The sequence below is a fragment of the Hemicordylus capensis genome, chromosome 4, assembly GCF_027244095.1.
Source record: "Hemicordylus capensis ecotype Gifberg chromosome 4, rHemCap1.1.pri, whole genome shotgun sequence".
In the NCBI taxonomy this organism is placed as follows: domain Eukaryota; kingdom Metazoa; phylum Chordata; class Lepidosauria; order Squamata; family Cordylidae; genus Hemicordylus; species Hemicordylus capensis.
The window spans coordinates 10,198,354-10,223,995 of NC_069660.1; the positions used below are offsets into that span (position 1 = coordinate 10,198,354).

General features: G+C 45.2%; 1 protein-coding gene across 11 annotated transcripts in view; it reads left to right on the forward strand.

Annotated features, from left to right (window-relative positions):
- Positions 1–25,642, forward strand: part of MYT1 (myelin transcription factor 1) — a 232,449-nt gene that overhangs the window by 157,631 nt on the left and 49,176 nt on the right. For 4 of the 11 annotated variants that reach the window (XM_053249644.1, XM_053249643.1, XM_053249650.1 and 1 more), the window contains exons 10-16: positions 3,607–3,720; positions 8,580–8,794; positions 11,810–12,021; positions 13,812–14,081; positions 17,688–17,842; positions 23,494–23,556; positions 23,729–23,797. In XM_053249644.1, coding sequence (XP_053105619.1) covers positions 3,607–3,720; positions 8,580–8,794; positions 11,810–12,021; positions 13,812–14,081; positions 17,688–17,842; positions 23,494–23,556; positions 23,729–23,797 — 1,098 coding nt within the window. The remainder of the gene's footprint in view (positions 1–3,606; positions 3,721–8,579; positions 8,795–11,809; positions 12,022–13,811; positions 14,082–17,687; positions 17,843–23,493; positions 23,557–23,728; positions 23,798–25,642) is intronic. The other 7 variants (XM_053249645.1, XM_053249647.1, XM_053249648.1 and 4 more) reach the window with 7 other exon arrangements.

Here is a 25,642-nt window from a genome sequence, read left to right on the forward strand (position 1 = left end):
GGAGGAAACTAAAACCAATTCAGATTACCTATATGTGTGTGCATAGTGCAATACAAATACATGCAATGGTCAGACATGATGAATTGCACACATTTCCTTGCACTCCTATGTAGGAATTCTGCTACTTGATTAAAGCAGCCTCAGAATGGAAGCCTCAGTTTACTAGATGGAAACTTTATTAGATGGTAATCTTATTTCAGCAGGGCCTTTTTCTCATGTGTTCTGCACAGTGCCTAGTTTTCCAGGTGCTCAACATTTTTTTCCTTTTTGTTCTTGCTTCATGGAAGAGCATGAAAGAAACGAAGCAATCTCAAAGAATCCCTATGGTTGTTTTCACAAAGAATGACGAGGGTAATGCTATCAGATTTAGGACTGAATTTACTAAATCTAAGTAGGTAGAGTTATAAACGCTACAAATACTCTTGCTTAATTTTTTATTCATTGTTTGTATGGAAACTAAGAAAAGAAATTGATCTGGCAAATGATTCCTGGTAGGCTTAGACTGGGAGTGGGAAATAAAATTAGATACGTTTGCTCAATTGACTGAGAAGACTAATGTGTCTTTAAACACTAGCTTGCAAGTGATGGAAAGGGAAATTAAATTTTCCACAGCTGCTAATGTGCAGGGCTAGGATTGTGCTGCTTTTCTTGAAACCATGATTCTGACAGATTCCACACATCTTACCTTACATCTTATCAGGTCCCCTTTTGGGCAGGTCTGCAGAGCTTCGGCCCTCTGGCTATTGTTGGACTATAACTCCCATCATCTCCAGCCACATTGGCCAATAGTCAAGGATGATGGGAGTTGAAGTCCAACAACATTTGGAGGGCTTAAGTTGTGCAGTCCTGCCTCAGAAATATCCTTCTGAGGCTCCTTCAATCAAACAGCAAAATTCCTACATAGGAGTGTAAGGAAGATGTGCGCAAATCATCATGTCTGACCACTGCATGTGTGTGTATGGCACTGTGTACACACCCATGTAGGAAATCTGAATTGGTTGTAGCTTCCTCTAATGTCCACATCAGGAATCCTTGAAACCAAAGTTCATGGGTGCATGGTCATCAGACGCAATGACTACCTGTTTGTTATCTGCTATTTCTTGCCCCAAAATGCCTTCATGCACATTTCTTGTCATGCCTGAAGCAGCCATGAGACTTACACTGGCAAACCTTTTCACAGAGCGGGTTCAGATGACCTCGCTGATAAAATGTGCCAAGCTTCTGGTACAACCACAGCAAGAGCTGCATCTAGGCTGATTCTGAGATTGGGTCGTGCACCATCTTATCAAGAAGCAAAGGCCATAAGTAGTCTAAATTTCTGTATGCTTGACATACCAGAGCAGAAGGCTGTTCACACAAGCAGCCCTACCCAGGCTTGTGTGAAGTGCTGGGATTGAGGCCAGTCGTAGTGCTGCCCTGCACTAGGTAACATGAATCACAAATATATAAAATAAATAAAACAATAAGATGGTTCCCTGTCTCCAGAGGGTTCACAATCTAAAAAGAAACATAAGGTAACACCAGCAACAATTCCTGGAGGGATGGATTGATACTGCTACATATTTATTTTATTTTTTGTTTATTTAGCAAATTTGTATACTGTCCACTACCAACGTCTCTAGGCTGTTTACAACATAAAACAAACCAAGAATTTAACAGTTAAAGCATATAGCAGATCAAATGGGAGAGGAGAGCTGCTCTTGTGGTAGCAAGCATGACTTGTCCCCTTAGCTAAGCAGGGTCTGCCCTGGTTGCATATGAATGGGAGACTTGATGTGTGAGCACTGCAAGATATTCCCCTCAGGGGATGGAGCCGCTCTGGGAAGAGCAGAAGGTTTCAAGTTCCCTCCCTGGCTTCTCCAAGATAGGGCTGAGAGAGATTCCTGCCCGCAACCTTGGAGAAGCCACTGCCAGTCTGTGAAGACAATACTGAGCTAGATGGACCAATGGTCTGACTCAGTATATGGCAGTTTCCTATGTTCCTAAATTAACACCCATAAATATAAGAGAACCACCACTTTAGGCGCCTCTTTGCTCAGTTAGGGGGTGCTAGAAGCTGTAGTTGCCTATCCAAAATAAGATTTTGCTGCCTATTCAGCTTAAATTGAAAACTACCTAGACCTTCTTAAATGGGGTGGTATAAAAACACATTAAATACATACATACATACATACATACATACATACATACCATCAGTTTATAACTGGCCCACGGAAAATACAATTAAGGTGATCAAAGCACCTGAAGTCAAAAAGAGAAACACAATATATACAACAACATACAACTCAAACCCTGAACTACATAGTTTATGAAGACCACACTTTCATTTCACAATGTTCCAAGAGAGTCAGTGTAGCATAATAGCTAAAAGGTCAAGCTGAAAACCAGGAAGTCTCTGTCTTGAATCCCTCCTCCACATGGTCTCTAGTGGCCTTAAGCAAGTCGCATTCTCTCAGGGTGGATTCAGATGACATGGCAGCAAGTAAGGTGCCAATCGAAACTCAACAGATCCAATAATTCAATAAATGCAAAAAAACCAACCCATAAGAAATGAAATATATTAACCTTGACTGTATTGTAAATCATAGAGTCATATAGAACTAGTGATAGTAATTGATCATACAAAGTAAAATAACATCCAATCCAAAAAAGAACTATAGAGTCCATAATGATTGGATCTGTTCAGTTTCAATTTGTATTCTTAGAGTTTCAGGTCCTTTTGCGCTGATTGTGTGGGGCAAGTAAGGTGCCGCCAACCGCCAGTCCCTGGTGAGCACATTCTCCTGGCGTGAGCTGCAAGTTTGGTCCATTTTGTGCTATCTGAATACGCCAATGTCCTCCACCCAACTTCACATGACGTTCACGCAACCTACTTCCCAGGCAGAGGGAAGGCTTCACAAACCTTGCCTTACCCCCAGACAATCTGGTGTCTGCTGGTGGGGTTGAGAAGTCCTGCTCAGCAAGTGAGTCTTGGTGGGTTGAGGCACCACGAAATGCTCAGGACTTCATTTCTTCATTATTTATTTATTTATTTATTTGACCCATCTCTATACCACACAAAACTCACATCTCTGGGCGGTTCACAATAAAACGGCCCCAATTAAAACAACATTCAAATATTCAAGCATTGGATCACTTTAAAATTTAAAAAGAATAATGCATTCTAGGAGTCTGATTAAAAGCCTAGATGGACATTTTGTGCTGTCTGGATCTGCCAATGTCCACCACCCAACTTAACAGCCTTTTAAAAAGGCATCTTAGCAGCCTTTTTTTTCAAAAGATGTCAGAGATGGGGAGGCTCTTGCAAATTGAGCTGGGGTACACACACACCAGAAACCTGTGGATTGTGGTAACTTTACTTTGCACATTACATGTATAGTCACCATCTGTCTCATTCCATCTGCAATATGGGAAAAATACTGTTGTCACACCATACAGAGTTGTTGTAAGGTTTGAAGCACAATAATGCTGTAGAGCACTCCTGCGTGCTTTATAAATGTTTCTTATTGTTGTCTTCCTTCCTTCCTTCCTTCCCTCCCTCCTTCTTTCTTGTCTGCTTTCTTTCTTTTTCACTTTGTCTTGCTTTTCCTTCCGTTATTCCCACAGCTTGTCTGGGTGCCCCATTGCAGCTGCTGAAAAATTGGCCAAATCTCATGAGAAGCAGCAGCCCCCAACCGGTGACCCTTCAAAGAATAGCTCAAATTCTGATCGGATACTCAGGTAAATGAGATCTAACCAACAGATTCCAAATCACCTGGTTTCCCACCCCAACCCCATAACCCCTGAAATAACAGCAAAGTCACAGTCTATGCAGGTCCTGGGCAATCTTTTCCCTGCTGGTGCTTCTCTTACAGTCAGATGGTAGCGACTTAATTGATGCCCCTTGGTAGGGCATGCAGGACGACAAATGGCTTTTGCAGCATCAGTGATCAGTGATGCTGAGACAACAGGCCAAACTGTGCACCCAGCAGCTTCCATAGTGATTACGCTGCAGCGGGAGAATTACAGCTATTATGTGGACATTAGAAACAGGGGAAGGCAACACTGCAATTTTTCATTTCCTGGTTAGATGTTAACACATCCCCATGCCCTTTTGTTCTTCAGCCTGTATGACTTTCAGTATTGGAGCTTGGCCCTTGCCAGAGATGTTATTAATGACCTGATGGTCTAACATGCTTATTCTTTGCTGGTGGGTGGGTGGGTTCTAGCTCAGCGAGCATCTGCTTTACATGTAGAAAGTCCCAGGCTCTATCCCTGGAATCTCCTGGTCAGGCTAGGAGAGACCCTGTCTAAAACCCAAGAGAACTGCTGTCGGTCAATATGGGCAATACTAGCCTGAGTGTGCACAACTATAGCCGTGCTGCGGATACTACTACTACTACTACGAATCAGTAGTGGCCGCTGAGGGCGCCGGTGGAGCGGCGGCAGGAGGCACCTTTAAGAGTAAAAGAAGAGGTGCTTATCTCCGCTCTCGCCACACCTGAGCGCTGCTCAGAGAAGCAGTGTGCCGCCGAGCACCCCCTGTGGTGAGGGGTCGCCTCTGCCACTCACCTGGCCGCGGGCGGGGGATTGGCTCCATGGAAGCCAGGTGAGTGGTGGAGGCTTATCCCCCGCCGCAGGGGGTGCTGGGCGGCACGCTGCTTCTCCAAGCAGTGTTCAGGTGTGGCGAGAGCAGAGGGAAGCACCTATTCTTTTACTCTTAAAGGTGCCTCTCGCCGCCACTCCACCAGCGCCCTCAGCGGCCGCTACTGCTACGAATACTGACATGCCGCTTTTCAACAAAAGCCCTCCAAGTGGTCTACCTAGAAAAATAATTAATAAATAAAAGGTTTCCCTGTCCCCAAAGGGCTCACAGTTTAAAAAGAAACACAAGGTAGACACCAGCACCACTGGAGGGATATTGTGCTGGAGCTGCATAGAGACAGTTGCTCTTCCCCTGCTCAATAGAAGAGGACCACCACTTTAAAAAGTGCCTCTTTGCTCAGTTAGTAGTGGTGCCTGCTGCCCTGTTCAGGCATCATACAAAGTTAGCAGGGATGCTGTACTCACATATGTCATCACCGAGAGCACACTCTGAAGCCCCGCCCAAGTGCTGATGGGCTCAGAGGCTCCACCCCCTGCTGTCCACTGTGACTGTGTTTGCCTGCACTTGGGGACAGATTTTTGCCAGGAACAGAACACCATAGCAACCCATGACCCTCAGGGTCATATTTTCGTGAAACACAGTGGGCTTCAGAGGGGAGATCATCGACAGGGGAGATCATCTCCCCTCCACCCACTTGTGCAAAGCACACTGGTAGTCTGGAGCTGCTGCACCCTCACAGTTCTAATCTGGATGTCAGCCATTTTGTATCGTAAAGTATCCTCTCTAATAAAACGCTTGGTGTCCGTCCGTGGACGGGCACCAAGCATGTGTTCGTGCCTCCCTGCCCTGTTCTGCTCCTGCGCAAAGCGCAGGCCCAGAACAGGGCAAGGGAGACACGACCGCCAGCACCCGGCAGACATCTTGGACGGCCACAAGCGGCTGCCCAGAAGAAGCCGGTTGTGGGCGGAGGGGAGCTCTAAGCCGGGTGAAGAGGCGGCAGGGGAGATTGGCTGAGGCCGCCTCGCCGGATACCGGGACAGGGAGGCAGAGGGCGGCGGCGGCGGTTCCAGGGAGGATGACGGCAGCTCCTGCGGCTGCGGGGAGGGCAGAAGCAGCTGCCGCCAACTCAGGGAGGGCAGAGGCGGCAGCGGCGGGACCGGCCCTGCCTCTGAAAGCGACAGAGGTGGCCGCGGTGGGATCAGAACGAAAGCAGCCCAAGACAACAACGAGATGGCCAGAGGTGGCCGCCCCGAATACGCCGGGAGCAATGGCGGCGGGAGAAAATTAAAAAGGAGGACGGGAAAACCGGTCAAAACAAAAAGGAAAACAAGGAAGCCGGGCGAGAAGGCGGCGAGGCCGCCAACGAGGCCTGCCGCACCAAACAAAACAATAGTGCCCGCTCACCCGTCCTCCAAGGTGCCAAAATCCACCTTCCCCACTCCCCCCCCAAATTAATAACTGCACCGCCCCCGCCTATCGCCCACCCGCCCAACCAGCTGCCCAAACCTAACTTCCCCACTGCACTCCGCGGCAATCGACCAAAAAAAACCAAACAAACAAAAAAACCACACCTCCAAGAAGAAGTGAGGAGCTTACAGAAAAAGCTCCTCTCTGTGGCAAGCCTCTGCCCAGACTGCCGGTATGGAAGCGAAGGAGCCTATTGCATCATTTGCATCCATTGTAACAGTCTGAGCAGCAGCAGAGCATAGAGAGGAGCTCTTTTCGCGAACTCCGCACTTCACAGCTGATAAAACGGACAAACAAACAAAAAAACCAGGGGCAAAAAGGAGAGAAAACAGGGACAAGGGAGAGGAAAGGGGAGGGGGGGACGGTGCAGGGAAAAAAAGACCAAGAAACAGTGAGCAAAAACCAGAGAGAGAGAGAGAGAAGGGGGAAAAAGCCAAAAACCCAAGGGACACAAAAAAAACCACAAAAAACAAAACAAAAAAGGGGGGGGGGAAGGCTAGCGCCCGTTATTATAACGGGCTTAAAAATACTAGTATAATATACTAGCCAACCCCACACAGAGCATCTGCGCGCTCTTTGGGGCCGGCAGTTACCTCCCCCCGCCCACTTCTGCCCCAGTCTCTGCTTTCAGGCCCAGCTGCCTCTCCTCCCCGTTGCCACTTCTCCCTCCCCCCCCACTTTCTTCCCCCCCTCCTGGGCCTTGCCTCTACAGCCGGGTCGGGCCCGCCGCCTCTGGCCTCCACGGCTGGACCGCCACTGCGGCAACCAGTCCTCCTGGGTGTGCTTCAGCCAATCAGGCGCGTCCGCCGCCCAGCCAATCAGCTGGGCGCTGGGATGCACATTCCAAGGCACACCCAGGAGAATTATATAGATAGATGTGACTTGTTCCCTTTGTTAAGTAGGTAACAAAGTGACTTGTTTCCTTTATTAAGTCTGCCATGGTTTGCATTTGAATGGGAGACTACTAGGCTGTTCTCACGAGTACAGGTTTGCACAAAACTGGAAAACCCGGTTCGGTTTGAGTCGAACCAGGCTTGAGCCAAACTGTGCCTGGTTCGGTTTTGTGCATGTCAAGCTGAGCCCCAGTCCAGCTCGAGTTCAAACCAGTTCAGTTTGCTGTGGCCACAAGGGAGTCTCCGGCGGTTTCCCCTCCCACCTGCCAGCCTCCCCCCAGTCTTACTAGGGCCTTTTTGGTCCATTTCAGCCCTATTTTGACCCTTTGTGCACTGGCAGTGGCCATTTTGGAGACCACTGCACATGCGTACTAGCCATTTGTGTGGCTGGGCCGGAGGCAGTAAGATTATTATTTTTTTTTAAATTCCCACATAGAACCCCCGAACCAGCCCCGAGCTGGTCCGGTGGGGGTTCGGCTCAACCTCTTGAGGTCGAGCTGGTTTGCACATTCCGAATTATGAGTGGCCAAGCCCAGGCTTAGGAAGCCAAACCTGGCTTGGCTGCCTGTGAGAACCGCCGGGATCCACAGGGATCCTGGTGATGCCTCAGTGCTAAACCCTGCACCTAAGCCCAGCTCTTAGCCAAGGTTAAGGTCACAAATGTTCCCTTAACCCGGCTGCTGGGATCATGTGTCAGTGTGAGCTGCTTGGGTGCCAAGACAGGTGCCTAGAGTCAGATGCCGAGAGCACCCATTTCCTGGGGGAATTCCCCAGTGCACTGCGGTACACTACGGGATACCCGGAGGCGAGTACAATGAGTCGTGGCCTCAGGGCAATCCACTGTGCTTCGCGCTTCATGGAGCAGCAGGGATTGTATGGGAGTGCAGAGCATGTTCCCACCAAGCAAAAAAATGATCGTCTGAGGGGAAGCAGAGGTTTATGAAGCCTGCCGCCTGCCCCCCTGCCCCGTGCCCTGGTAGTTCGTGTGAATGGCCCCTATATTGGGGCACTGTAAGATATTCCCTTAGGGGATGGGGCCACTCTGGGAAGAACACCTGTATGCTTCCATGCAAAAGCTCAAGTCTTCTTCCTGGCAACTCCAGATAAGGTTGAGAGAGTTGCCTGCCTGTAACCTTGGAGAAGCTGCTGCCAGTCTATACAGACAATACTGAGCTACATGGACCAGTGGTCTGACTTGGTATAAGGCAGCTTCCTGTGTTCCTGTTTTGTAGTACCTTATATCAGATATTTCAGAATTTCAATATGTCTGCAAAATGTTTTTTTAATCATTTTTCTTGTTCCATTAAAACTGATTCAGTTTCCCCCAGAATATATTTATTTTCTCTTGCAACTCTAAAACCTATTGCACACATTAATTTCATCACAGATCTCATCTCTTTGCATTCCGTTATCAAATTCTCATTCGAAAACCACATATCTGAACATGAATTCAGTTCTGTTGTATCTGCAGTCATTGCTGCTTTTCTTCACAAGGGGTTATTTTGCTTTGAACAAATTGATTAATGAGCCTTCCCAGAGGAAAATTTCACCCAAAAATTTTTGCAAAATGAAATGTCACCTTGAATGGAACAACTGTGTGAAGCTGACAGTCTTTCTTTTCTGACCTTCTTCAGGCCTATGTGTTTTGTGAAACAACTGGAGGTGCCTCAGTATGGCAGCTACAGGCCCAATATGGTCCCCACCACGCCAAGGGCCAACCTGGCCAAGGAGCTGGAGAAGTACTCCAAGGTCACCTTCGATTATGCAAGTTTTGATGCTCAGGTTTTTGGCAAACGCATGCTTGCCCCAAAGATTCAGACTAGCGAAACCTCACCTAAAGCCTTTAAATGTAAGTTGGGGCTGGTCATGGACAGTGGTTTGGAATGTCCTGGAGGGTGTGTTGTGTTTTCTTGTTGTTATTACATAAGAAATGGCCCTGCTGGATCAGACCAAAGGTCCATCTGGTCATAACAAGAGCCCTACTGAATCAGGCCCAAGGCCTATCTAGTTCAGCATGCTGTTTCCTACAGTGGACAACGGGATAAGAACATAAGAACCGTGCTGTTGGATCACGCCCAAGGCCTATCTAGTCCAGGATCCTGTTGCCCACATTGGCCCACCAGATGTCCCTGAGAATCTCACAGGCAAGAGGTGCTGCCATGCCCTCTCTCCTGCTGTTGCTCCCTTGCAACTGGTATTCAGACCCATCTTGCTTCTGGGATGCCCACAAGCAGGAGATTGAGGTGTGCCCCCCTCTCCTGTCATTGCTGCCCTGCAACTGGCATTCATAGGCATCCTGCCTCTGAACCTAGAGGTAGCCTATATAGCCTAGTTGTGGTTGATGTCCTCCATGAATTTACCTGATCCGCTGTTAAAGCCATCTAAACTAGTCTCATGGCAGCAAACTCCCTAGATTATTTATGCACTGTATGATAAAGTAGTTCTTTTTGTCCATGATAAATCTCCTGCCAACCAATTTCACGGAATGATCTCTGGTTCTAATATTGTGAGAGAGGGCAAAACCTTCTCTCGGTCTACTTTCTCCACACCATGCATAATATTATAAGCCTCAATTAGTCACCTTTTTTCTGAACTAAAAATTACAAAATGTTGTAGCCCTTCTTTTTCAGAAAGTTGCCCCATTTCCAGCTCCTTTTTGAGATGCAGTGACCAGACTTGGTCCAGCTCCCTGTTTCCAGCACTAGCCCACCAGATGTTTCTGAGAAGTGCACAAGCAAAGCAACAGCCACCCTCTCTTGTTTGTCCAGCATTTGGGACTCATGCCACTGGGCCGAATTCAAAGTTCTCATTATCACTTCTAAAGTCCTAAATGGCTTAGAACCAGGATATCTAACGGACCATCTCTCCTGTGTGAATCTGCCCATCCACAAAAGTCATCTCATCAGTCCCTCCTGTACATCTTGCCACAATCTAAAGTTTAGTTGGTGGGGATGCAGAAAAGAAACTTCTCTGTTGTTGCATCTGGAATGTGGAACTCCTTGCCACAAGAGCTTTGCTCATCTGTGCCAATGTTCAGCTGTTGACTGAAGGCTCTACTGTTAATATCAGATGACATACTGTGCAATGTTATGTTCGCATTGCAATGTAACAATTGGGCAGTAGCACAAGAGCACTACTGCACTAAATGTAAGAATCGCATCAGTGCAGTTGCGCAATTGACAGCTGTTGGAAATAATGGCCATCAAATGGGCAACTCTGTCTGCACAACTCTTGCATTTAGCGTAATTGTGCACTTGTGCAGCTGTGGACACATTATGTTGCAAAGCATAAGTAATGCTGCACAGCATGTTAGCCATTTTTAAATTGGTTGTTTCCTCTTTTCTTCTGCTGCTTCTTGTGTTCTATTCTTATTATTGAATAGAATAATTCTATTTATTAGAATTCTAATTCTATAATTAAAAGGACCTTTTTAATTTTAATAGTTGTATTGATCGTTAGTTGCCCAAGCAACTATGAAATCTTCCAAATGGAATTGGAAAGACAGGCAAACATTTTAAAATATCAAAATCAAATGCCTGGGTGAATAAAAATGTGTGGCTTGACTTTTAAAGAAAAAAGAGTAGATGGTAAACAGAGTCCCTGGGGAAGGAATTCCACAGATCGGGTGCCACTTCAGAGAAAGCCTCTGAGCCCGGTTGCTTCTGAGTCTGGTTACTTCAGTGCTCTCCGAGAGCATCTGGAGCAGAACAGATGGCCACAGAAAACAGGCAGGTTCATGTGGGACAAGGGCGTTTTCCAGACTAGACCCTACAATGGGGTCAGGACATATCTCAGAAGTGTGCTTCCACAATTCCTGCGTCATGACACTGCAGTCCCTACGCGGACAGCAGGGTGCCATTCACATTTCAAATGCCTTGTTTCGAATTTAATCGCTGCAAAATAGAGCTAGGACATCATATATCCAGTGTGGAAAAGTTGCTGTTTTTTCGGGTTGTTAGTTGCTGCAATACTGCTCCCCCTACGGTTGACATTTCGAATGCGACTTGCCCCAATGGAGGCCCGAATGGAGGCATTTTGCTGCTGATGAGCAGCTAGTCTGGAAAGTGCCCAGACAGTCCTTCTGGTTCATATCTTATTTATTTATTTATTTGTACATTTATATCCTGCTCTTCCTCCAAGGAGCTCAGAGAGGTGTGCATGGTTATTTTTAGCCTCACAACAACCCTGTGAGGTAGGTTAGTCTGAGAGATACATGCTGGCCTAGAGTCACCCAGTGAGTTTCATGGTTGAATGGGGATTCGAACCCGGGTCTTCCTGGTCCTAGTCCAACACTCTAACCACTACGCTATGCTGGCATATGGGACCAGGTCATTCTCTAAAACTATTTAGAGCAGTATAGGTCAAAACCAGCACTTGGGATTGTGTCAGGAAACATACTGGCAACCAGCCCAAATCTTTTAGACTGGGGAGACATGTTCAGTCCAGTGAGTTCCTGTTAACATTCTGACTGCCTCTGAGCCAGCTGAAGTTTTCAAACAATCTCCAAAGACAATCTTTTACAGAGCAATCATTTCTGGAGGTTACCAGAGGACTGCTGCAAAGCACATATATCTCTGGCCAGTTATTCTTACATAATTAAATGGGCCTATCTGTTAGGTGTGCTTCCCAAAGGAACAGATCCCTTTGTTTCAAAGGGAAGGGATGTAGCAAGTTTGTCCTGTCTTAACAACACCATTGTAGGTTTCTTTTGCTCCTAAAATACGTTGCTTTGCTTTGCAATTTAACCTTGAGTGGGCCTTTGAATATTGCTGGATCTCTTTCCTACCCATTCCCCACTCCAAACTGAAACGTGTTCCTCTGGCAGCCATTATACATCACCCCCTGTGTTGCTCCCTTTTTACAGCCAAACCTTTTCCAAAGGCCTCTTCCCCCGGCCACAGTCCCTCCAGCAGTTACATGAAGAGCACTTCGTCTTCGTCCACAGGCTTCGACTACTCCCACGACGCCGAAGCTGCTCATATGGCTGCCACCGCCATTTTGAATCTCTCTACCCGCTGCTGGGAAATGCCTGAGAATCTCAGCACCAAGCAACAAGATCTCCCCAGCAAGGTGCGGGTGAGATGGATTGCCAGACGTGGGCTGTTCCAGCTTAAGAATTTGTGTTTTTGGTTTTATATCACAGATTTCTGGGCTCTATGAGCATGCATTCCAAGAGGAATATGGGGTTAACTGTGGGATGCATCTATGGGTATATATCCCTTCCTGCTTACTTCTATCTTTCTCAGTGTTGTTACATTGCATGGGACTGAACTAAACATGAGGACTGATACATTGTGCAATTTTATTTATTTATTTATTTATTTATTTATTTATTTATTTATTTATCGGTTTATTTATTGATTTATTTATTTGATTCACCCTTCCAAAAATGGCTCAGGGCGGTTTACAAAGAGAAATAACAAATAAGATGGCTCCCTGTCCCCAAAGGGCTCACAATCTAAAAGAAACATAAGATAGACACCAGCAACAGTCACTGGAGGTACTGTGCTGGGGGTGGATAGGGCCAGTTACTCTCCCCCTGCTAAATCAACAGAATCACCACAGTAAAAGGTGCCTCTTTGCCAAGTTATGCTTGTGGTGGAAGGTAACCTAAAACCAACCCATCAACTGACCAAGTCCTTTTAGGCACAAGGGGTTTGTCTACACATACAAAGTAGGTAGAATTAGAACAGTCATGGGCATCTTACTAGCTTTGCATGCAAAAACATTCGCTCTTATGCCACCTTCTCTATGAGGGGAGAACAGTTATTTACATTTTTCAGCGCTGGCAGGCCCCCTGCCTCTGGTGATGATGTCCACACAAACAATCAACAGGAAGTGTATGGAAATAATTGTGTGCAACCTGGTACTGTGTGCCTCAAGTACTGTTTCCCGACTGCAACTTCACACTAAAGTAACAAACAGGGAGGATAGGAGGTTCCTGTGTTGTGGACATGCCCTTACATGAATCATGAGCAGTCGTGCAGGAGCGCTGTTGCGCTGAACACCAGCATTTCAAAGATGCTGTTGTGCAATTGGCAGCCACTGAAAATAAGCAATTTCACAACTGCACTCTTACACAATTGTGTGAATGTTACATTCCATCACACATTGTGAAATATGTCAACTGACAGCAGCAGAATTTTTGTCAGAGTTTTGTTGCCACTGAATCCCTACCAAACAGGAAATGGGGCGGGTTGCGGGGGGCAGATTTAAAGCACTGCATGGCCAGGGTGGGGAAGAACTGAACACTTCCTCCATCTCCATTTTTTAATCCAAGCCTAAAATGAGCTTGAAAAGTTCACTATTATTCTACAGAAGGCCCCAAATGAGCCCCAAAATTCTTTTCTGAGACTGGCATCTCTACTATTTTTCAAATTGCCCCATTGTTAATAGAGGTGCACACAAAACCGGTTTGTCTGGTTCAAGACAAATGGTGCTTGGAACACTTAAAACGTTCCAGCTCGGAATGGGGTTGTTCTGTTCTTAGCTCAGAACAGGCCCTTCATTTGAAGGTTATTCTTTTCCGAAGTATCCGTTTCGAGTTGGAACGTTCTGAGCTCGAAACGTTCTGCACATCCCTACCATTGAATTGTGAGCTTGCCATCAGCCAGGAGTGCTCCTGTAGGATCATAAAATTTCCTGACGCCCACTACACCTCTAGGTCAGACTATGGGGCTGAAAGGGACAAGATTCATTCCCCAGTCACAAATCAGGACATGCTAGACCTTAACAAGTCACTGTGAACAAATCAGATCAGTACACTCAGAAAGATTAGGTGTACTGCATTATGGTGCAAAGAGAACGGAATGATGGAGAAGGTGGTTGCAAATGGATAGTCAAGGCTGTCACTTCTTCTGTTTCAGTCAATGGACATTGAGGTGGATGAAAATGGGACTCTGGACTTAAGCATGAACAAGCACCGCAAACGTGAGAGCGCCTTCCCCAGCAGCAGCAGCTGCAGTAGTAGCCCCAGCATCAAATCCCCAGATGTATCCCAACGCCAAAACAGCACCAGTGCCACAAGCAGCACCATGACCTCACCCCAGTCCAGCCACACATCCCGCCAGGATGAATGGGATGGCCCCATTGACTACACGAAACCAAATCGACAGCGGGAGGAGGAGCCAGAAGAGGTAAGTCGGAACAGGAGCAAGAAGATTAATGGGCACACGGTTAATAGGACTATCAGATCCTACTCTTTCAACACCAATATCTCTGTTGCATCACTATCATGGCTGGTTTACCCTGGGAAAGGCAGGGGTACAATTGCTCTAAACCTTCTCAACTTCAGCCCTCCTGCAGAGGTTGGCCTACCACTCCCATAATCCCTGGCTATTGGCCACTGTAGCTGGAGATTATGGGAGTTTTAGTCCAAAAACAGCTGGGGCGGGGGGAGCTAAGTTGAGCAGGACTGCGCTAAACCCTGCAAGGCATCAAGGATCTAAAAGCCTAAATCTGTCATGCTTGTGAGTACCAGTTGTAGGGGAGTAACAGCAAGAGAGAGGACATGCTCTCAACTCCTGCCTGTAGGCTTCCAGAGGCATCTGGTGGACCCCTGTGTGAAACAGGATGCTGGACTAGATGGGCCTTGGGCCTGATCCAGCAGGGCTGTTCTTGTGTTCTTATGTTCAGGTCAGAACAATGGTCCCTCTCTTTCAACAATGGCTAGAAAGATTCCAGAAAAATTCACAAGCAGGGTATGATGGTGATATCCATTCTCTGCTCGTCAGACCCTAGAGTCTGGTAGTCAAAGCCACAGTGGCTGACATCCAGACTTACGCTGTACTAACGCTGTACAAACATATTGCCCTCTTGCTACCTAGTTCTGCTAAATTAGGAGTTTGTGTCACCAGAGGAGGCTCCTCATTTGGGGCAGAGGGGGTGTTGCCCCCCTTCTTGCAAGCCCCCCATTCTCTCACCAAATCATACCATCTCTTTGTCTCTATCTTTCCCCTCTGTGTGTCTTTCTCTCTTGCTTGAATGTTGCTTTTGCATTTTCACTGCTTGCCGGTAGATGACATTAGCTCTTGGTCTTTTTTCTAAATTCCTTTGTAAAGCCATTTCCTCCTACCTAGGGTGTTCAGTGGGATCCGTTGCCCCCAAATGAAGTAATTATCATACATAGTCACTACCCAAACTGCATATTTAGCGCCTCAGGACCAATCAGGTGCCTTTCTTTTCTTTTCTTTTTTACCCCTAAGAGTGGGCAGGGGATAGCCCAGCCCCTAGCCAATCAGAAGTCAGAGTAGCTTATAAGTATCTATTCTGACCAATAGCCAGCAAACAAGGCCAGCCCAGCGATCTGATTTCCCAGGGTCCTTCTACAAGCTGAGCAGACTCTCTGTGGAGATTTGTATACAAAATGGAAGCACTCAGTTTTTAAGCAAATGGAGTGCTGAACAGGTAGGAGCCCTGGCTACCTTTCTCCAGCCTCCTCTTCTCCAGAGAGAAAACAGCCCTTTACTCCTCACTCAGTACCTCGACCAAGCCCTCGGGAGGCATTGGATGTCTGCAGCATTTGCTGGGAGCTCTTTTCTTTTTCTTTTAAAAATGCCACTAGCAAATCCTGGCAAAATTCAGAGATGTAGAGAATGAGGGGGAAAGTGGGGGATATGGTGGTCTGGCACTCTTCTGGGTAGTTCTTTTACTAGCTAGCAAGCAAGCATCCCCCAGCTTTCCCTCTTTGGGACTTTAAGCAAAGCCTCGTGCTAGCGCCCTTTCTCTTACTCTCTCACTTCTCTTGAAGGTAAAAGAGAGGGGGTGGGGTTATAGCTTCCAAATAAAACTAGGCATTTTATCTGAAATTACTAAATGGACAACTTGAAACTTAGCCTACTTGAAGTGTGTGTGTCTCTAATGCAGAAATATGTTTTATTTTTTAAGAATACTGAGATGATTGCTTTCTACTTATGGGCAACCTAGCAGACACAGCTTGAAAACCAGACCAGTCCAAAATAAGTAGCTCCACCACTCTATAGTCCTTATGCCAGTTTTTGTTTGCTGTTGGTTTGCTGTTATTTTGTGTTTTACCTTCTTTTTGGTGAGTGGTCATAGTATTGAAAGGAGAGGTCCTTAAGCATAAGTTCTTTGGACAGGTTTGTAAGTAAAGCTTGCATAGAACTGTAGCTAATTTTATACAGTTTATTCCAAGTAAAGCCAAACTCATTGGTGCTTACTCCCAAGTAACTGCAGGATAGGATAGCAGCCAAAGAACATATCCCAGAAATGTTTATATTGTGAGAAAGGGAGAAATAAGGCTTGCATTTATTTTTTTTTACGTATGTACAGGGTATGTCCATATGTGTGGGAAGAAAGGAAACTAGTGGCCTCTGTGTGTTGCCAAATATATTGTGGTATTTTCAAGGGGTGTGAAATGTGTGTAAGCAGGTGCTACCTGCAAATAGCCACTCAATATTCAAAACCTCCTGCCCATCCCCGCTAAGTTGATCTTCTTAGCCTAGTCCTGCATGGGGTGAAGAGGAGAGGGCTGAGATTGCAAGGAAGGGGAGGGAGAAATGGAGGCAATACTGATAAAAGAAGGGATGGAGCTACTGAGGGGAAGCATCTGTGCCCCTAGTTCTCCCTGTCTCTTCCTCCATCTTCATTTCGTCTTCAACGTCCCCAGTCCACTTTCTCACACCGTCCTCTGGCAGCACTTTCCATCACTGCCCTCCTACTGGCCTGGCCGCCGCTTTCCCTCCCCGCTGGCCAGCCAGCCTGGCCACCATCCGCCTGTCCCCGATGGGGGCCCCCCGTCGCTATCCGGCAGCTACTCGCAAACTCCCGCAAGAGCTGCCATGCATGAGATTAGCGACAGGTATCCCTGAGAGAAATATGTATATAGATACTCACAGAGTCCTAAAAATAATTGAAGCACATCCTTGTTGTGTGGCTCTGATGATTCCCAGATAGCTTTCACCAAGTCTGTTTGGGGATGTACACCACTTTGAGATATGTATGTCCCAAGTTTGTCATTGAGTGTGTGCAAAACTGACATTTCTCTGCGGAGATATTAAGTCCATGTTGTCGGAGTTTTCTTAAGGCTTCTGTCAGTTTAGCATCATGCTCCTCAATGGTTTTGCCATGCACTAAAACAGGGCTGGGGAACCTTGGCCCTCCAGCTGTTTTTGAACTACAACTCCCACCATCCCCAGCCTTCAGGCTTCTGCAAGTTGGGAAGTTGGAGAAACAATCAGCAGCAGCGATAGTAGAATGCAGTTCAGGAACGTAGGCCAAGTAAAGCAATGAAATGAGGTTGCAGGCTCGCATGCTTGTTTTACTCAATGTTTTAATGCTGTGTTGTGAGCCCCCCCCCCCGAGAACAGTTTGTTATGGGGTGGCTAACAAATAAAGTTGTTTATTGTTTGTTTGTTTGTTTGTTTGTTTGTTTGTTTGTTTGTGATGATATTAGCTAGTTCAAAATCTCATCACCAAATGTTTTATAGCTGCTTGCCTCATAGACACACACAAAAAGTCCTAGGTAGATTTAATTAAAGGTTTATTCCGCAACAACTCCATTTTCTCCTTCTCCTTTCTCTCCCTTTTTCCTTTCTGACCCTCTCACACTCTCTACAGGATCCCCACTGGAACAAACTTCTCAACAACAAAAAATAAAAAATTACTAGATAGAATACAACAGAACCCCTGCATTACAGAATCCACTGCTTTCTACAAGCCTCTAGACAAATAGCTTTGCATATGGCTCTCTCATCTGCCTTTTCTTTTCTGCTTTCTTGCAGTCAGAACCTGCAGTCCGTTCTTTCGCCTCTTCTGAAGCAGATGACCAGGAAGTTCCCGAAGAAAATTTTGAAGAAAGGAAATACCCTGGGGAAATCACCTTAACCAACTTCAAGCTTAAGTTCCTGTCCAAGGAGATCAAGAAAGAGCTACTCACGTAAGTTTTGCCATTTGGGCTACGAAATTGTGCAGATTTGGGAGGGGGAAGAAAAAAGGAGTGATTTTCCTGGGCAAGGGGAGGGGGGCGGATTTTTCTGGAAAGAAATCCAAGTTCATTGATGTTTCATATTGCAAGGGTCTTATTTAATCCAAACACTTCAAATCAAATGCTTGAAAGAGAAACCTCACGCTCTGACTATTCCTTATTGTCAAGATGAAGTGTTGCTCCATATGGTCTCCTGAAGGCACCAGAACCTTAGGATTCATTCAAGAGACTATAAAAGCATAATTTTGCCCTTCTTATTTCCTTTCATACTCAGGCTTGTTATTTTAATGCAGTCTTAAAAGGAAGGTTCTTTTCTTGAACATGTTGCTTCCTTGTTTGTAACAATGTCATGTTATCTGCTGGGAGCAATATTGCTCAAATGTTCCATGTTGTTCAGAGCATTCTACAAGGGCAGGATCGCTCTTGCTCTCTGGGTGTTGTGAGACTGAGGAGGCATAGAGAAATGAGGAGGCAGGTGTGTGTGTGGGGGGGGGTGGAGGGGAGGGAGAAAGATTCACTAAATAAGGGATCCTCAGCGTTGGGCCCCCAGATGTTAGTGGACTTCAACTCCCATAATCCCAAGCCCCAGTGGCCTTTGGTTGGGGATTATGGGAGTTGAAGTCCAATAACATCTGGGGGCCCAACGTTGTGGATCCCTGCACTAAATGGTTTAAAATCAGTAGTTCAGATTTCTAGATGTGGGTTTTCCATATGGAAATTTGAGAATCTGTGCATGTCCTCTCCATCAATTAGATAAGGGTGGGCAAATTTGTCCCTCCAGCTGTTGTCAAACTACAAGTTCCATCTTTCCCAGCCACAATAAATTGGAGCGCCACGTTTGCCCACCTCTGATTTTAGATTACTTCAGCTCTCCTGCAGATGTTTGGACTACAACTCCCATCATCTCTTTTGGCCACTGTGACTGGGGATAAGAACATAAGAACAGCCCAGCTGGATCAGGCCCAGGGTCGATCTAGTCCAGCATCCTGTTTCATACAGTGGCCCACCAGATGCCGCTGGAAGTCTACAGGCAGGAGGTGAGGGCGTGCCCTCCCTCCTGCTGTTACTCCCCTGAAACTGGTACTCAGAGGCATCCTGCCTTTGAGGCTGAGGCCTATAGCCCTCCAACTAGTAGCTGTTGACAGACCTCTCCTCCATGAAGTTATCCAAACCCTTCTTCAAGCCATCCAGGTTGTTGGCTGTAACCACGTCTTGTGGCAGAGAATTCCACAAGTTGATTATGTGTTGTGTGAAAAAGTACTTCTGTTTGTTGGTCCTATATTTCCTGGCAATCAGTTTGATGGGATGACCCCTGCTTCTAGTGTTATGGGAGAGGGAGAAGAATTTCTCTCTCTCCACTTTTTCCACACCATGCATGATTTTATAGACCTGTCATGTCTCCCTGCAGTCATCTTTTTTCTAAACTAAATAGCCCCAAGTGTTGTAATCTTGCCTCATGAGAAAGGTGCTTATGATGGGAGCTGTAGTCCAAAAACAGCAGGCAGGCTGAAATTATACAGCCCTAGTTTAGACATTGCCTGAATACTGGACAACACTGCCAATTACAGGAGTTAGGGATAACGATTTATATATCAGTGTACTGCCTGGGAACATTTGGTGCTTGATGGGAGATGATTTGGATATTTCACATTTAAATGGGGGGGGTTACCTCTCACACTTAAATGTGTCAATAAAAGGTGAAATATAGAGTCAGAACATGTTATATGAGCAGTGCATGCACACTTGCATCAGTTTGTCATCTTCTGTAAGCTAAATTTTCAGTGATAGAACCTAAAACTCAACCTTAAACACAATTTGAAATTTCAAAATCTACAGTCTCGTTTTGACTCTGTCTGCATGATTTGCTCCTCAAATCCATCTGTTCCTCTGGGGTCTATGAGGTATCAATATAACAGGAAAAGTAGACATCAGATGTAGAGATATGATACAGTAGAAAATGAGGGAATGGAGAATGAATCTCCACGTGAGAAAAATATTAGCCTCTTTAAGAACTAAGTTTTCATGTCTTCATATATGTTTTACAGAAATTGTATGAACAATTATTTATATTGTTGATGAATCAATTTTTTCTTTAACCTGTTGTTTAAAGAACAAACTAGTGCCCATGTTTTAATACACAATAATCTAACCATGATGTAAAAGAAAATATTTGTGTACGTGGGAATAAATCTGTGATCACATCACCACTTCTGCCACCAGATTTTGGAATTTCATCATGCCTTAATGATGCTAAATAGGTGGAGAAACATTCACAAAAATGAACAGTTCTGAGAGGTAAACTCGGTACCAGGCTAGATCGGATGAGGCTGCCACCCTACACTGGCCTTGCCTGCCAGAATTTCCTGTGATAGTTCTAGTCTATATTAACATGTATATTGATCATAGGTAGTGGAATCACATGTTTGAATGCTCTCTAATATTTAAAAAAGGAAAGGGCCCAGTGAATTTTCTGGAAGAACCTAATAGGAACATAGGAAGCTGCCATATACTGAGTCAGACCTTTGGTCTATCTAGCTCAGTATTGTCTTCACAGACTGGCAGCGGCTTCTCCAAGGTTGCAGGCAGGAATCTCTCTCAGCCCTATCTTGGAGATGCTGCCAGGGAGAGAACTTGGAACCTTCTGATGCTCTTCCCAGAGTGGCTCCATCCCCTGAGGGGAATATCTTCCAGTGCTCACACTTCTAGTCTCCCATTCATTTGTAACCAGGGTGGACCCTGCTTAGCTAAGGGGACAAATCATCCTTGCTACCACAAGACCAGCTCTCCTCCCACAAGACCAGTTCTCCATAGTACTGGTGAAGCTGGGAGGTGTGGACCGGTAAAGAGCCTGGATGGGAGTCCTGTGAAAGCCCTCTGAATGTTCTAAAAGAAGAGGAAGATATTATAATCATAACAATATACTGTGTGATGGGCCCTTCATTTAGGAAAAGGCCACCGCTTTCTACAGACAGACATGAATCTTCACTCCTATGATATTTTGATTCTTCCTTAAGTCAGAGGTGGCATAGGAGGTTATAAAATCTATTACATATAAATTACTCTTCATATAGCCTTGCTATATGAAGGCCTTGCTGAAGGAGAAGAAAGGGAAAACCCACCATTTGTTTCATTCTGTGACTGCGCCTGTCCATTGTCTTGCTGAAGGAGAATCAGCATGGCTTCTACAAAGGTTCTTAGGCAAGCACTCCCAATTGTCAGGTTGGCTTCCTGAACAGGCCTGCTAGCGTCCCTTCATGGCAACTCATTCCTTCCTGAATGCCAAGAAATAAAATCAATAGGGATGCCCACTGATCCTTTGGGAAGCCTGAGCAAATGTGCAGAGGATAGAACAGCTGTCATGGGCTTACATCTCTCTTGCTGCTCACCCTGAGGCTTCCTTCCTCCCCATCCCGCTGAGCTCTTCCCAAATGCTCTTATGGTTTCATTCAGCTTGACATCAGCATTATTCCTGGTCTAAGGCTGACCTATGATCTGTCCACCCCCAGTCGGCACCCTTCTCAACTGTTCAGTAGTCAGAGTGGCTAGCTAGAAGTTCAAGAGGTAGGAAGCCTGTGCCTTTGTATCTCATTCTTCACTCTGTTGTACAGCTCCCTCCCCACCCAAGACAATGCCCTCCCTCTGTTCTGTACTTCTACTGCTATACCCTTGTATGGCTGGATAACTTGAATGGCTCACACTATGTGACGGGGCAATGAATGTAGGTGCAGTTATATCCCAATTCTAACTAAGATTGCCCACAATGTTTTATATATACAGGTGGACCTTGCAATCTGCAGGAGTTCTGTTCCTGCCAGTTTCTGTGGATTACAGAACTGTGGATAACGAGATCTTAAGTCAATGGCAATTGAGGGCTTAGGTTTCTGGAGGGCAAAAAAAAGGGCAAAAGAAACAATTAAAAGGCAGAGATGGGAGAAATACTGTACCATGCCATGGTCTGCAGGTCTCCATCTGTCCAGCAATGCCCCCCACATAAAAAACAACTGCCAATTGTGGCAATTTTCGTGGGGGGGGGGTGTTTAGGCAAGAGCTACAAAATGGCTCCAATCAGCAAAACAATGGCCGGAAATGACGTCAAATGACCTAGGAACCGCAGATAGGCAAATTTTAACCCTTTTTTAACCCTCCGCAAATAATGAGGCCAGGTGCACATGGCCTAACCGCAGATACGCAAAACTGCGGGTGCCAGGACAACTAATAACAAGGTCCACCTGTATGTATATCTATCTGTCGTGTGTGTGTCTGTGTGTGTTTGTGTGTGTGTATGAATATATATATATATACACACATAAATACATACAAAAACTGAAAAAGCTTGTTTGGTACAGTTTGGGGATTTCCCAACTTGAGTCCCAGATGTCATTGGTGACTTGTGAAAAGCAATTAAATTATATGTGTGCCATAGACACACATCCCTTTCTTGCAAAAGAGCATGGCTATCTGTGCAGCATTGTCCACAGAGGCAGACAGGAAGACAACACTGCACACCTATCAGCACCTTAAAGCCTCTTTATTAGGTCACGTTTAATATCTTAAGATTTTAAAATAGCATCAGTAAAAATAAATGCACTGTACTTCTGATGGAGAGGTGCTTTTAAGATAGCAGTCAGCAATTTTTTTATACGATAGTCACTCAGTGCACTGTGTGCATTGCACATAAATACAGATAGATCTGGAGAGTGTATTGGTCAGTGGTGGAGCGCATGATTTGTATCATGGTCTCAGGTTGAATCCCTGACATCTCTTGGATTGCAGGTCCCACCATTGGGAAAGACCTTAGCCTGAGGCCCTGGAGAGCTGTGGCAGTCAAAGTAGACATTGGCCAACAGCCAAACTAACAACATGTGCATGGAAGAAAGTTTCACATGCACAAGAGGGAGAGGCCATTTTCACTGATCCCCCAGCCCTGTGTCCTTGAGGGGCCTTTTGTCTCTCCCCATTGCAAGTATGAAGCTTTCGTCTGTGCATGCATTGTTAGTCTGGATGTCAGCCCATATTTATTTGGAATATTTACATACCTCTTTTCAACAAGAAAGAAAAAATGGTTCCCTATCCCAAAGGGGTTCCCTGTCTAAGCAAATCAATAGACATATCAGCAATGTTTGCTGGAAAAGACAATGGTGGAATGAAAAGGGACAATTGTTCACCCCCTGCTAAATATGAGATAGCTACCACTTTATAATGGTGCCTCTTTGCCCAGTTAACTGGGCTTAGTAGTGGACTTGTTAGTGGGCAGGACTGACCAATGGTTGGACCCCATATAAAATAATTTCATACACCTTAATCCAAAAGTAAATCAATATAAATTTCTGCTAAGCATTTCCTAAATTCAGGAAAATGACCATGCCCTTTACAGACGGTCATTTCCTCTGTAAATGAGCTTTCAAACAATTTAAAGACATGTGGTTATACTTCTAGAAATCCCTACGAGTTCTTTAGTAACTTTTTCTCCTGATTTCTACGGAAGAAGGTTTTTCTTGTCCCTTTTTCTATTTTTAAATTTTTTTACATATGCATGAATCTTACTGATTTCTTTATTTTTTTTGCCACTCACGTTTTTTTCCCCATAATTATTTTTTGTTCAGTTGCCCTACCCCAGGCTGTGATGGCAGCGGACATATCACGGGGAATTATGCTTCTCACCGCAGGTTAGTCGACCTTACCTACCCTATTCTTTCAGGCTCTGACAGTCTCTTAAAGATCTTTTTTTTAATGGTGTGGATACTTTGGTTCTATTCCCTCTTCCCCTTTCTTTTACCTCCCCTACCTTTTTTTTTTTTTTTTTTAGCTTACCCAAATATTCCATCTCTTCTTTTTCAGCCTTTCTGGTTGTCCTCTTGCTGACAAGAGCCTCAGAAATCTCATGGCTGCCCACTCTGCTGACCTCAAGTATGTTTGCGCTACACTTGAATCTCTCTCTCCTCTTCGCTACTGCTCTGGCTTTTTCTTCCTTTCCCCTGCACTTTGCCTTTAGAAAAAGCCAACCAGAAACCTGCCTGTGAACAAAAATTCATATTCCCACCACAGCAAATGCGGTGGCAAACGGGCTATATTTGGGGGTGGGAACAAAGGCAGACATATTGCACAATATTATGCCTGTGGTGGGGCATAACGTTTGTGCAGTCGTAAAAGAGTGCTGTTGTGCAAGCACAAAAGTTAGACAAACGGAGTTGTTCAACAGTGAAGCTGTTATATATGATTTCTTCACTGTCATGCAATTCCATTTGCGCATTTTGAGGGCATGCGCAAAAGCTCTGTTCTGCAGCTGCACAAGTGTTTTGCTCCACCATGTGGCTAACATTGTGCAATATGTCAGCCACTGTATTCCATTGGTGGTAGGAAGAATTGGCTTGGGACTTCCAGATGCATTCCTTTGAAGTCCTGGCAGATTTTTATTGGCCCTCATAGAGATGTACTATCCTTTTTTTATCCTTCCACGTTTCTCTTGATGATCAGATGACAACAATGACGGTATTTTTCTTGGATAACAAAATACCATTTTTGCTAAATGAGTTGATAAATTATCTGCTAAACTATCTGATGGGTGAATAAAGTTACTGATCTTTTATTGGGGGATTTGTCCAAGCTTTCATGTTCTTCTTCAGGCAGGGGGCTTTGCCTCTTTCCCTCTTGCCTGAGGAACAGCTCTGTGAGACCTGAAAGATTTCCCCGTTCCTCGCTCTGAAGATAACATTGTTTTTCTCATCATGTTAATAATAATGAATGCTTAAACCTTCCCTACATATGATTTGCTATCCAACTGCATCAAGTTAATTGCATTTGAGTTGCATGTTAACTTTTAGGCTGAGCTCCATTGCAGAAGAAAATTTTTAATAGAAAGTGCTCATTCATTTTTCAAGCATGGATCTGAACTGGCTTCAGAAAGCCTGCAAAAGTAGCAATTTGGTTGCACTTCTGTTAGTCCAGTTCCCACATTCAATTGAATGGTTGCTTCAGTAACACAAGTTCAATGTACTTTAACGCATGTTCTCAGTGGGCATTGATTGTCATGACTACTTTGGAGGTTTATTTTCCACCCATGATGACTTTTTCCCCCCAACCAGTACTGAATGTTCACTTGATTGAATGATCAGCCATCCAACCCTTCCACCACAGATCTTACTCACAATCTATGATGCCATCACAAATGACCTGTATTGGAGTTCCCAAAACTTTGGTCCTCAGATCTGTTCAACTACAGTTTCCACCATCCCCAGCTGCAACAGCCTGTGGCCGTTGCAGCTGGGAGTGATGGGAGTTGTAGTCCAACAATATCTGGGGGCCAAAGTTTAAGAACTCCTGACGTATATAAAATACTATTGTATCACATTAGTATAAAGCACCAAAATATCATCTGGATCTGTGATGAGCAGTCAAAGGCCTGTATACCCTTTTAATGTTCATCCCAGGCAAACTAGGAAGGATGTATACTCTGCCTGCCACAGAGAGAACAAATACTTTCTCCAGAAAGTAAGCAGGAGAGAAGTGTGATACATCTTCATGCAACTTTCATTCTAATCCTAAGCACATTTACTGAGAAGTTGGTGCCTTTTTTTTCCAAATAGAGGACTGACTTCCAAGTAATTATGCTTAGCCATATGGCCTTCAAAACATAACTCACTTTACTAAAAATAATGGATCATTTGCTCCTAAATATAAAGTGTGTTTTGATGTAACAGAAATGATGGACCTGTTGCTGAATAATCCTAAAGATGTGCATTACACTGTTTTCTT